Source organism: Lampris incognitus, chromosome 6 (assembly GCF_029633865.1).
Source record: "Lampris incognitus isolate fLamInc1 chromosome 6, fLamInc1.hap2, whole genome shotgun sequence".
NCBI lineage: Eukaryota > Metazoa > Chordata > Actinopteri > Lampriformes > Lampridae > Lampris > Lampris incognitus.
Genome location: NC_079216.1, coordinates 42,779,268 through 42,792,684, shown reverse-complemented (window position 1 = coordinate 42,792,684; position 13,417 = coordinate 42,779,268). Strand labels below are relative to the sequence as shown.

Here is a 13,417-nt window from a genome sequence, read left to right as displayed (position 1 = left end):
CCACTTGATGAAGTGTATTTTTAGGCTCGTGTGGATGTGACATTGGTGAACTCTAATCTCGTCTGTTTTAATCGATTTTCTTTGTTTCAAAGTGTTACTATCTGTGTATCCATCTGAATTTTGAAGGAGTGGCAGGTCAGCCGGTTGTCTTATGAGTATGACTCGGAACCATTTGGGAAGGAACGTGGTGCTACTATCCAGAAACTAGCAAATGAGGCAAGGGTGGAAGTTGTGATGTGGATCTCTCATACACTTTTTGATCTAGACAAGTGAGTTGTATGAATCTTAACAATCACTGTACCGTGCCATTGACTGTCTTCACTTTGTGCACGTGTGTGTGTGTGTGTGTCTGTCCTTCTGTGTCAACTCGCCCAAGGTTACATTTACATAGCAGGTCTTGATGCCCAGTTTTGATTTTTTGCACATGACCTATTTTTTTGACCGCTTGTTTACATCTACTTTTAAAAGTGACCCATATCCGATTCCTGTGCTTGCACCATAACTTTTTGGTTTGCACTTGAAATAACCCGCATGTATCAGCCTACACAAGAGTTTTGTCACCATTGCAGAAGTAAACAACTTCACAAGTGCACCACATCATTCGAAATGCGACAGGAATGTGTGTCACATTTTGAATTGTGTGTGATTCACAATGACCTCAAAAATCCAACATGTGTGGTGACATGAGTCACATTAGCAGATATTAAATTCCTATCCAATTTATTTCAACATATGAATGTGGTCAAAATCAGATCTGAATATATCTGATTCCATGGGCTTTTTTTTCCATGAGCGAAAAATTGGAGTTGGGTCAATTTTACCTGGCAGTCTAAATGTAGCTTTATGGTGGCCAGCCCCCTCTTACCTACAAGTCCTTCCAGGCCCTCATTAGCCATATGGATGCTGTGGAAATGCCACAGATCTGATCTCATGAGCAAATGTGCTGCACCCATCAGTGATGACCATGATGACAAGTTTGGAGTGCCCTCCTTGGAAGAGCTTGGTGTGTGTGTGTGTGTGTGTGTGTGTGTGTGTGTGTGTGTGTGTGTGTGTGTGTGTGTGTGTGTGTGTGTGTGTGTCTTTGCATATGTGAACATTTATATTCATTCATATTTCAGTGTCATGTATGTATGACCTGTCTTGAACGTGCTTTGATTCAACATCTGCATGTCCTACCTTTCCAGGCTTTGAGACAGAGAGTCTGCCCACAGCAATCTGGCCAGGTGGAGAAACAGAAGCTCTCACAAGACTAGAGAGGCATCTGGAGAGAAAGGTGAAGAGAAGTGGCTTTTAACATGCATGTGAAGGGAAGAAAAAAATGCTTGCTTTTACAAGGATATATATGTCCTCTTTAAACTTCCATTATACTGGAAACACCCACATGGGCACCAGCCCTTGGAGTGTTTTCATTAAAAATGAACTAGAGGTGCACCAAACCACTTTTTTTTTCAGTTCTGATCCAATTTCAATACCTGAATTTGGATATGATGATAGCGATACAGACACCTGAGGTCTTTTTCTTGATTATTATTTCTTTCATGTTTCCTGTTTTACATCATGCAGAGCCGGGTCCAAACTATGGACCTGAGGAACTATAGGGTAGATGTCACTTTATTGACAGTACTCATCATAATATGTGGGCTGTTCCGAGTACGGCGATCTTCTGGACTGCACTGATGTTGATGTTTCCTGGGATACGGCTGGTGAACTTTTCCATTCCCTTCTTCATGAGTCCTAGAGCTCTGATGACCACTGGTGTTGTTTCGGTCTTCATTCCCCACACCCTGTTGATTTCAATCTCCAGGTCTTTGTACTTGGTCAGCTTCTCTGTGACTTTCATTGAGGTGTTTTTTTCGGATGGTATTGTCATGTCAATGAGCATACACCTCTTTTGCTTCCTGTCCTTGATAACGATGTCGGGCTTGTTGGCTTTTATCTCTCTGTCAGTGTGGATGGGCATGTCCCAGAGGATGGTGACATCATTGTTTTCAGTGACCGTTTTTGGCTGATGTTCGTACCACTTCTCAGTTGTCTTGATCTTGTAACTCCTGTAGATCTTCCAGTGCAGGTATGCTGCTGCCTTGTTGTGCCTGTACATGTACTCGGTCTTTGCCAGTTCCGGGCAGCCTGAGACAATGTGGTCGATGGTTTCTTCATACATTCCACAGATTCTGCATTTTGGGTCTTTTCCATCTTTGATGATGCGATGGTGATAGGATCTGGTTGGCAGGCTCTGGTCTTGTGCAGCGAATATCAAGGCCCTCCGTCTCTGCTTTCAGCCCGGTGCTCCTCAGCCACTGGTGTGTGTTTTGTTGGTCCACGTATGCATCTTTCATTCTTTTTGGGTACTTCCCATGCATTGGTTTGTCCTCCCAGGGTTTTTGCAGTTGCTGCTGACCATGGTGTTTTTCCTTCTGCTTCACTCATTTGGCATAGATGGTAGTTGCCTCATTTTCTGTTGGTGGGAATTCTGGGACATCAAGCTCTTTCTTGAATTGCACAGCTTCTTTATTGATGGAGTAGATCTGATGTTTTACTATTCGGAGGAGTGGGTCATCTGTTTTTGTTAGGTATGCATCCAGCCTGATAGTGGTAGTCTTGAAGGTCAGTTCGAGTTCGACTAGGCCTCGTCCTCCTGAAGCTCTTGGTAGGTACAGCCTCTCAACATCTGATTTCGGGTGGTGCATCTTTCCATGGTCAGCATCTTTCTTGTCTTGGTGTCTAGTCTCTTGATATCGTTCAGTTTCCAATTGATGATGTTGAAGCTGTACGTCACTACAGGTATCGCTAGGGTGCCGATAGCTTCAATTCTGTTAGCCGCATTGAGTTCGCTCTTCAGTACCATACGCACTCTCCTGTGGTACTCTTTCCGGATCTTCTCCTTCATGGTTGAGTGTTGTATGCCGTCTCCTTCATTCACTCCTAGGTACTTGTATGTGCTATCTTGGTCTAGCTCTTTGATTACGGTGTCAGTGTCTAGGTCTAAGTCTGCAGTCGTGGTAAGTCTTCCTTTTTTGAAAGTGGCTTTGGCACACTTGTCGATTCCGAATTCCATCTTGATGTCATCGCTGAAGGTCTTGACGATGGTGAGTAGACCCTTCTGCTGATTGTCATCCTTGCTAAATGTCTTGAGGTTGATTATTATTATTATTATTATTATTATTATTATTGTTGTTGTTGTTTGTATTATGTGTAAGGTTACATGAGGCTGTAGTAAACCACACAGCACTTCTTATTAAAAGAGCAAAAAATATACAAAAATGCATTAAATTCAAATTTATTCCAAAGCAATTCATTTGAGCTGTAGTTTAAGTAGGCTTCACATACAAACAGATATAGGAGTGCAAATTGCTATGGAAACTCCTTTAATGTTTTGAAAAACTCTTAAAATTGCACTATTACATCTTCATCTGTGTGTCTGTCCTTCGATTTTCTCGACAACCATTCATCCGATTGATTTCACATTTGGTGGGTGTATTACTGAGGACCCAAAGAAGTGCAGTGGCAAGTGTGAAGTTGTTTGGATGTGCGGTTCACGAGAAAGCTGGAAGCAAGTTTTCAGCAAAGTTGGTCATAAAACTTTGATTAGCTGCTTTTGCTTCTTCACTTCCCATGAGTCAACGAGCAGAAACACGAACAGCACCACTCTGCCATTCTAACCCACATTGTGGTCGGAGGGGGGATTACACCCATAGTCATTCGATTGTCGAGTGTGAAGTTGTTTGGATGGGCGGTTCTCGAGAAAGTTGCAAGCAGCAATACCGGAGGCCAAGCAATTGACCCGTTCCAAACAGGCGTTTTGAACTGGCACTGCGCTAGTCTAACTAAAACGGAAGGAATCTCTCTCTCTGTTCTTTGATCTCCATCTGTCTGTTCTTCGATTTTCTCAACAACCATTCATCTGATCAACCTTACACTTGGCGGTTGTACTGCTCACTCAGTACCCAAGCAAGTTCAGTGGCTAGTTTGAAGTTGTTTGGATGAGCGGTTGCCGAGAAAATCGAAGGACAGGCATACATACATAGTGTAACGTGCATGGATAAGTAGACACGCTGGCCGCTGGCTGGCGGGCGGGTCTGACCCTTTAGTCGAGCGGTTAGCGATGCCTCCTGCGGTGCGGGCGCTACGGGTTTCCTTTCCCGGCCGCGGCAGTTCCTGTGGTTACGTTGTCCCCCGAATTCGCTACATTGGTGTGAAGGAGCTGATATGCCTAAGCGCGGGGACGTGTGGATTTGACAGCTGTTTGGCTTTCTTGTTGCAGGCACGGGTGGCCAACTCCGAGGGTCCCAAAATGAACCCTAACTCTCTGTTGGCCAGTCCCACAGGCCTCAGCCCCTACCTGCGCTTTGGATGCCTCTCCTGTCGACTCTTCTATCACAAACTCACTGACCTCTACAGGAAGGTATTCATGACTGGATGATTATTTTAAGATATTATTTTCTTTACAGATCCAAATTTAATTTTTCCTTATGGGTGACACAAGAGAATAACAGATTCCAATGAGGGTTTACTTCAGCTGTTTTATACATTTTCATACGAGTGTTTGACATATTTTCTTTGTGGAGCTCATTCCCTACAGTGTTCTGTTTGGGCCAATTTTATTCTACATTATTGCATTTGCATCTGTGAAGCATCTGTGAAATTCTTAAAGGAGTATGTCTTTATGCATGCTCAATATTCCAGGTAAGAAAATCACAGAAAGTTGGATCAGTTGTGTCCAGATGAACTGTGATCTTAAAGCAGCAGTTCACTGTTTTTGAACCTAGATATCATTTAAATGTTGTCAGGCATTATTTAGAATTGTACTTAAAACTTCACTGATTGCTTCAGTATTGAGACATTTACCTTTCACTTGGCTTCAACACAGTCCAATGCAGTCCAGGCTTAAGCCTTCAAAAACCATGCTATATTGTAGTGGTTATGGGGATACATAATTCCCTTATTGACCTAGTAGGAAAGTTAGTTTACAGCTGCTGTTTTCTCGGTTCGGGTTTACAGTGGTGCACTTCCGCTGCGCGGGTTTTTGTTGTTGTTGTAATGGTGGAAGGAATAAATGGTGCACGTTGTGTAGCCGAAAGAGAAAGTTGTCACGACTCCTGCTTGAGCTCCTCTACACTGGTGACCCCGACGTTTGTCTCTTGGTAGTTATCAGAGACAATCTTTCGAACGAACATGGTTGACGAAATCAACGCGGTTTCTCTCAAATTGCCAGAGTTCTGGGAGTCATCGGCAACGACATGGTTCGCCCAGGCGGAAGCGCAGTTTGCTATCCAAAAACTGGGTGTTCGACTGCAACTAGAGTGGTGAGTCTCCTTATAAATCCTTCGGCGGCAGACAAATACAAGGGGCTCAAAGATCACCTCTTGAAGATTTTTGAAACTTTCCGTCGCCGAGAGGGCCCACCGTCTCTTTTCTCTGCAAGGCTTGGGTGACAGCAAGCCATCCGAGCTCATGGACAAAATGGTGACTCTGCTGGGACCGGCGCACACACCTGATGTCCTCTTTGTCCAACTGTTTCTGCGACAACTGCCTGCTCAGGTGCGGACCGCTTTGGCTAACACCAGCATTACCGATTGCCGCAAGCTAGCTGAAGAAGCTAACAAGTTTTTCCTGGCCAGCCAACAGCAGCACTGCGCGTCCGCGCTCACCCCTGCCCACCCCCACACGCCACCACCTGGTGACTCAATGGTGGTCGCCATGGCAATCCCCGGTCGGCGACAGGAGCCCGGCCTGTGCTTTTACCATGCAAAGTTCGGGGCCAAGGCGAAAAAGTGCAATTCCCCGTGCAATTTCAGCTCGTCGGGAAACGCCAAGGCCAGCGCTCACTAGTCGCCATGGGCATCGGCGTGGAAGGCAACAGGCTACTTTTCCTGCAAGACTCCATCTCGGGGCTGCGTTTCCTATACGACACTGGGGCGCAGAGGAGTGTCGTACCTGCATCGAGTGTGGACGCCCTGTCAGGCGCTCACGGCCCTCCCATGGAAGCTGCTAACGGCAGCTCTATCCGTACGTATGGCACGAGGCACATTGACATGTTTTTTAACGGACAGCGGTTCAGCTGGGATTTTGTCACCGCCGACGTGGCTTTTCCCCTCCTCGGTGCAGATTTCCTTTGTGCTCATGGGCTGCTGGTGGACGTCAGGAATCGACGCCTGATTGACGCCGTCACTTTCGCTTCACACGCGTGTGCACTCAGCGATACAGGCTCCGTCAGGCTGTCCAGCATGCTCTCCAATGAGGACGTGTTTCTCCATCTTCTCTCTGAGTTCCCTGACCTCACTTAGCCCACATTCTCGTCATCTACGACCAAACATGGGGTTGAGCACCACATCGTCACCACTGGCCCGCCGGTGCACGCCCGAGCTCGGCACCTCGACCCGACCAAGCTCTCTGTTGCCAAGGCGGAGTTTGAGAACATGGAGCGCCTCGGCATCATCCGTCGCTCCAGCAGCCCGTGGGCTTCACCCCTCCACATAGTGCCTAAGCCTGGCGGTGGGTGGCGTCCATGTGGTGACTACCGTCGGCTCAATGACGCAACAACACCGGACCGCTACCCGGTCCCTCACATCCAAGATTTCTCCTCCCACCTGGCAGGGAAAGTGATCTTTTCCAAGGTGGACCTCGTCCGTGGATACCACCAGGCCGCCCTGGCTGACGTGGCGATGTTGGCATATCCTGTGTCTGGAGTGCCCATCGCCATCATGACGGATGCTTTGGACTATGCTGTCGGCGCGGTTTACGAGCAGTGGGTGAGCGGCGCGTGGCAGCCGCTTGCCTTCTTCAGCCGGCAGTTGAACCTGAGAGAGCGCAAATACAGCACCTTTGATCCTGAGCTGCTTGGCCTTTTCCTCGCTGTTAGGCACTTTCGTTTCCTGCTGGAGGGCCGTCAGTTCAAGGCTTTCGTTGATCACAAACCGCTGGTGTTCACGATGGCCAAGGTGGCAGAGCCGTGGTCAGCCCGCCAGCAGCGACAGTTGGCCTACATCTCAGAGTTTACCACCAACGTGAGGCATGTTGCTGGGAAGTCCAACCCGGTCGCCGACTGTCTCTCCCGGGCCATCGCTGATGCCGCCCATTTGGGACTTAACTACAGCCAGATGGCGGCTGACCAGGCCGCCGACCCAGGAGTGCAGGCATGCAGGACCGCCGTCACAGGGCTGCAGTTGGAGGATGTGGCTTTCGACGATGCTGGCACCACGCTCCTGTGCGACATCTCTACGGGTCAGCCCGAACCCGTCGTTCCGACTGCTTGGAGGCGGCAGGTCTTCGACGCAGTCCATGGGCTGTCTCACCCTGGCAGAAAGCCTTCACAGAGGTTGGTGGCAGCAAAGTTTGTCTGGCATGGACTCAAAAAGGATGTGAGGGACTGGGCTGACACCTGTGTGGAGTGCCAACGCTCCAAAGTGCTCTGGCACATCAAAGCGCCCCTGATACCTTTCACGGTACCTGAGAGGAGGTTCCGACCACGTGAATGTGGACCTGGTAGGCCCCCTACCCCCTCCCATGGTTTCACATACCTGCTCACCATGCTCGAAAGGACCACGCGATGGCCAGAGGCCATCCCGCTTTCATCCACGACAGCGCCTGAGGTTGCCCGAGCGTTCATTGGAACCTGGGTCGCCTGCTTTGGCACCCCATCTGACCTCTCCTCGGACAGAGGGCCGCAATTCACGTCAGCGCTCTGGGAGGAGATCGCCGCGGGTTTAGGGGTGAGGCTCCATCGCACCATAGCGTATCACCCTCAAGCGAATGGATTGGTCGAGAGGTTCCATCGCTCGATGAAGGCCGCATTGCGGGCTACCCTCAAGGACGACCGCTGGGTCGACAAACTGCCTTGGGTCATGCTTGGGCTCAGGACGGCCCCCAAGGAGGACCTCCAGTCCTCATCCGCCGAACTGGTCTACGGACAGCCATTTCGGGTCCCGGGGGATTTCCTCCCTACCGCCACAGCTCCCTGGTCCGCCAGCTGCCAACGGACTGCGCTGCAGGAGGAAGCCAGGGCTTTTGTACCGGTCCCCACTTCTCAGCATGGCGGCTCTCAGTCCTATGTACCCACGGAGCTGCGGTCAGCGGAATATGTTTTCATCCGTCACGACGCACACCGCAGTCCCCTGCAGCCACCTTACAACGGCCCATTTCGGGTACGGGACACTGGAGATAAGCACTTTGTGGTGGAGGTTGGCAGCAGGCTGGAGCGGGTTTCTGTGGACCGCCTCAAGCCTGCTCACCTGGACTTAGAACGCCCTGTTGGTCTTGCCCTGCCCTCACGGCGGGGGCACCCCCCAGCCCTGCCCACCTGCCCTGGCGAACCGCTCCCTGCTTCCCCAGCCCCTCCCTTTCCCCGGTCCAGCTGTGAGGACTCTGCTGCTTTGCCTGCGGTTAACCAGCCCCCAGTTCCTGTTCAGCGGAGCCGTTGGGGCAGAGAGATCTGCCCCCCTCGCCACACTGACTTTTTGTATTAAGGCGATTTCTGGGGGGACGTGTGTAGTGGTTATGGGGATACATAATTCCCCTTATTGAGCTAGTAGGAACGTTAGTTTACAGCTGCTGTTTTCTCGGTTCGGGTTTACAGTGGTGCACTTCCGCTGCGCGGGTTTTTGTTGTTGTTGTAATGGTGGAAGGAATAAATGGTGCACGTTGTGTAGCCGAAAGAGAAAGTTGTCACGACTCCTGCTTGAGCTCCTCTACAATATCTCCTTTTCAAAAAACCGGAAGCCCTCAAACCTACAGTGGATATAGAAAGTCTACACACCCCCATTAAAATGGCAGGTTTTTGTGATGTAAAAAAAAAATGAAGCCAAGATTAATCATGTCAGACCTTTTTCCACTTTTTGTGTGAAATTGCAACCTATAATAATAATAAAAAGTGTGAAATATAATCACTATAAAAAGTAAAAAAAAAAACCATTAATTTGCACAAGTGTGCACACCTCTATACTTTGTTGAAGCACCTTTGGATTTTATTACAGCAATCAGTCTTTTTGTGTTAGATTCTATCAGCTTGGCACACTTTGTAAAAATGTTCTAGATCCATGAAATTGTGAGGGCATCTCCTGTGCACAGCCCTCTTCAGGTCAGCCCAAAGATTTTCAATTGGATTCTGGTCTTGGCTCTGGCTGAGCCATTCCAAAACCTTGGTCTTCTTTTGGTAAGGTATTCCCTTGTTGATTTGGATGTATGCTTTTGGTTGTTGTCATACTGAAAGGTGAAATCTTCAGCTTTCTAGCAGATTCCTGAAAGGTTTTGCACAAAAATTGGTTGGTATTTGGAGCTATCCTTGATTCCCTCCACCTTGACAAAATCCCCAGTTCCAGCTGAAGAAAAGCAGCCCCAAAGCATTATGTTGCCACCATGCTTTACCATGGGTATGATGTTCTTTTGGTGATGTACTGTGTTGTTTTTGTATCAAACATACTTTTTGGAATTATGGTCAAAAAGTTTAGCTTTGGTCTCATCAGACCATAACACACTTTTCCACATGGTTTTGGAAGGCTGGATGTATCCTTTTGCAAAATTAAGCTGGGCTTGGACGTTCTTTTTTTTTTTTACGTGGAAAGGATTCCTTCGTAACACCCTACCCCATACTGGACATTGTTGTCACATGTAAGGAGCAACCAGTACTTGCCAGAAATTCCTGCAGCTCCTTTAATGTTGCTGTAAGCCTTTTGGCAGCCACCCTGACCTGTTTTCTCCTTGTCTTCTCATCCATTTTGGAGGGACTTCCTGTTGATGGTAACGTCACTGTTGTGCCATATTTTCTCCACTTGTTGATGATTGTCTTCACTGTGTTCCATGGTATAGCTAATGCCTTGGGAATTCTTTTGTACCCTTCTCCTGATTGATACCTTTCAACAATGAGATCCCGTTCATGCTTTGTAAAATTTTAGTGGACCATGGTTTTTGCAGTTGGATGTAACCCAGAAAGATGTCAGGAAAATCGAACAGGAACAGCTGAACTTTATTTGGGGTTAATCAGAGTCACTTTAATTGATGGCAAGTGAATACCAACCACTATTTAACATGAGTTTGAATGTGATTGGTTAATGCCATCTTTCGCCAAGATGGCGCCACACATGGCAGCCTCGGTGTGTTGATGCACATTGTTTTTTATTGTTTTTTTTGGTGGGGGGGTTTCCTCGTAAACTCAGTGTTTTCTACAAAACCCCGAGCGCTTTCACCAGAGAAGAGCTTATGAACATTAGAGAAACTACTTCTGCCGATTTATTCCCCAACTTTGTCATCCCATCTTCGGAATTACTGGACATTTTGGTAAAAGGTGTGCTCACGTTTGTTCACACAGTGAAACGCCGAAGGAGAGGGAAACGTGCCAGCAGACTCGTGGTCTTCACAAACATGGACTACGCACTCCATTGCCGGGAATATTTCTCTCTAACATGTGATCACTGTGCAACAAACTAGACAAACTTCACCTACTGGTGGGGAAGAATAGATACTGTAACCTGCATGGATAAGTAGACACGCTGGTCCTTGACTAACGGGTCTGACTCTTTAGTCGAGCGGTTAGCGACGCCTCCTGCGGTGCGGGCGATACGGGTTCGCTTCCCGGCCGCGGCAGTTCCTGTGGTTGCGTTGTCCCCCCGAATTCGCTACAGTACTTTTCTTCATCTTGCGTTTTGTGTTTCACAGAAACTTGGCTGTGTGGATCAATACCGGACTCTGCACTGCAGCTGGTAGGCTTCCAGCTGTTCAGAGCAGATCACGACACAGAAAGGTGGAGATATTTGTTTCTATTGTAACGTGCATGGATAAGTAGAAACGCTGGCCGCTGGCTGGCGGGCGGGTCTGACCCTTTAGTCTAGCGGTTAGCGATGCCTCCTGCGGTGCGGGCGATACGGGTTCGCTTCCCGGCCGCGGCAGTTCCTGTGGTTGCGTTGTCCCCCGAATTCGCTACATTGGTGTCAGAAGTGGGATGGAGCGACCGTAAGGCCATCGGAAGCGTATGTGCCCTGAGGCGTGAAGGAGCTGATATGTTTAAGCGCGGGGACGCGCTTCCCGAAGGAGGGGGGTAGTGTAACGTACATGGATAAGTAGACACGCTGGCTGGCGGGCGGGTCTGACCCTTTAGTCTAGCGGTTAGCGATGCCTCCTGCGGTGCGGGCGATACGGGTTCGCTTCCCGGCCGCGGCAGTTCCTGTGGTTGCGCTGTCCCCCGAATTCGCTACACTATGTTAACAGTGGCTGGTGTAAAGATGTGACGGTGATTCTGCAGGACTGTTCTCCTGTTCTGGAAACTTTTTTTCCTCAACTGTAAACCCTTCTACTCCCCCGCTAGGATGGCGGCGCAAATTCGCGTTCGCAGCAGCCTCACCGAGTACCGTCCATGCAGTGTCCTTGTCCACATCTGCGTCTAAATTTTTGTCTTCGTTTGTTGACTGGAAAAGCTGGCGCTGGATCGGCTGTGAGAGCTTTGTCTGCTGCGCTGTGGGCCCAGGGACTGTGGCCTTGCCCGGAGCTGCACCCGAGGAGGTAAGACCGAGCATGGTCTGACAGGATGCGGAAGCAGGGCAGGCTAAGCTAACTGCTAGCCCATGCAAACCAGCAGTTCCGATAACACCAAGGGCGGTCTGGCGGCGGCTTCACCTGGTGTTGACTGGTGTTTTTGATGTCGTTATGTGGAGTGCGGGGAGGTGTGTCAAGGGTGTCTGGCTGGGAGAGGTGGTGCTGGATCGGCTGGGAGGGCTTGGTCTGCTTCGTCTGGTTGCCACAGGGACCACGGCCCCTGCCTGGGGCTGCAACCGAGGAGGAAACACAGAGGGCGGTTTGACAGGACATGTAATTGGGGCAGGCTAGGCTAACTGCCAGCCCATGCAGACCGGCGGTTCCGACAGTCATCCTGGGTGGTATTTGTTCCCTTGGACAGTGATTTTTTTTTGTTGGTTTGGATATATGTGTTAATTTGAATCTGTGTGTTCTTGTAGTTCTTAAATGTGTTTTTGTCTGTATGTTGCGCTGCCGTGGGCTGGGGGAAACAGCACTTTGTTTCACTTCTTGTACGCAAGTATATGAGGTGAAATGACAAAGTGTTCTTGAATAAAGTGTTACTGATTCCGTTAGGTTCACTTCATTGATTCTAGTCGGTGTTTACATTCTACCGCAGGCGGACATGCAGTTCTCAGATAGCAACGCTGCCTCTATCTGGAAGGGCCTCAGACAAGATAAACAACTCCAAACCGAAAGCCCCCCACTCCATAAAGGATTTGTGCCTGGCCAGCGATCTGAATGAGTTCTTTTGTTGATTTGAAAGACAATGAGTCAGTCCTGACACCATCCCCCGTGACTCCATCCACCAGCTCCTCCTCCCCCGCTTTAGCAGGGGCCGGGCCTCTCCATAACTGCCCACCTTCAAGGCCCCCTCCTCCCCTATCACAAGGACGAATCTCTCTATCCTAAAGAGGGATGTTAACAGGCTATTTAAAAGACAGAAACCCTGCAAAGCAGCTAGACCAGACTGTCTCTCCCTGCACCCTGAAGCACTGTGCCAATGAGCTGTCTCCGGTGTTCACAGACATTTTTAACACCTCAATGGAGATATGCCATGTACTAGCCTGCTTCAAGACCTCCACCATCATCCCTGTCCCCAAATAAACAAGAACCACAGGACTCAATGACTACAGACCCATTGCCCTGACCTCTGTGGTAATGAAGTCTTTTGAGCGCCTTTTTCTGTCCCACCTTAATTACTGACCCACACCTGGACTCCCTGCAATTCACCTACAGGGCCAGCAGGTCTGTGGACGATGCAGTAAACATGGCATTCCACTTCATTTCTCATTTAACCTCTTATTCTCTCTTAAAATTCTCATTTAACTTTTTGTAAATTCAGCTCCTGCCACCCACTTCTGGGCATCAGAGGCTGTCATGTGGTTTCATGTTCAACTCTGAACCGGTGTTGATTGCACCTTATTGCACCTTTAATTTTTATTTTACCTCCATCCATCCATCCATTATACAAACTGCTTATCCCGCTCAGGGTCATGAGGATGCTGGAGCCTATCCCATATCTACTACTATATTATTTATTATTCTTTTTAACATTTATCTTTACATCCATCCATCCATTATCCAAGCCGCTTATCCTACTCAGAGTCATGGAGATGCTGAAGCCTATCCCTGCAGGCACTGGTTGGCAGGCGGGGAGACACCCTGGACAGGCCCCCAGTCCATCACAGGGCCGACACATTCACACCTAGGGACAATTTAGTATGGCCGATTCACCTGACCTACATGTATTTGGACTGTTGACTTCTGGACTTTTATCTTTACAATTTACTGTGAATTTTTCCCTCATGCACCAACATACCAAGACAAATTCCTTGTATGTTCTTGTATTTGGCAATAAATCTAATTCTGATTCTGAACACAGCCATGTCCCCAATGATAAAAGGGTGTGCACACT

The 13,417-nt window shown here is 48.7% G+C and overlaps 1 protein-coding gene across 1 annotated transcript in view; it reads left to right on the top strand.

The window, feature by feature from the left end:
- Positions 1–13,417, top strand: part of cry1b (cryptochrome circadian regulator 1b) — a 54,058-nt gene that overhangs the window by 25,406 nt on the left and 15,235 nt on the right. The window contains 6 exon segments of the mRNA XM_056282415.1: positions 127–276; positions 840–916; positions 918–1,003; positions 1,185–1,273; positions 4,262–4,402; positions 9,315–9,365. Coding sequence (XP_056138390.1) covers positions 127–276; positions 840–916; positions 918–1,003; positions 1,185–1,273; positions 4,262–4,402; positions 9,315–9,365 — 594 coding nt within the window.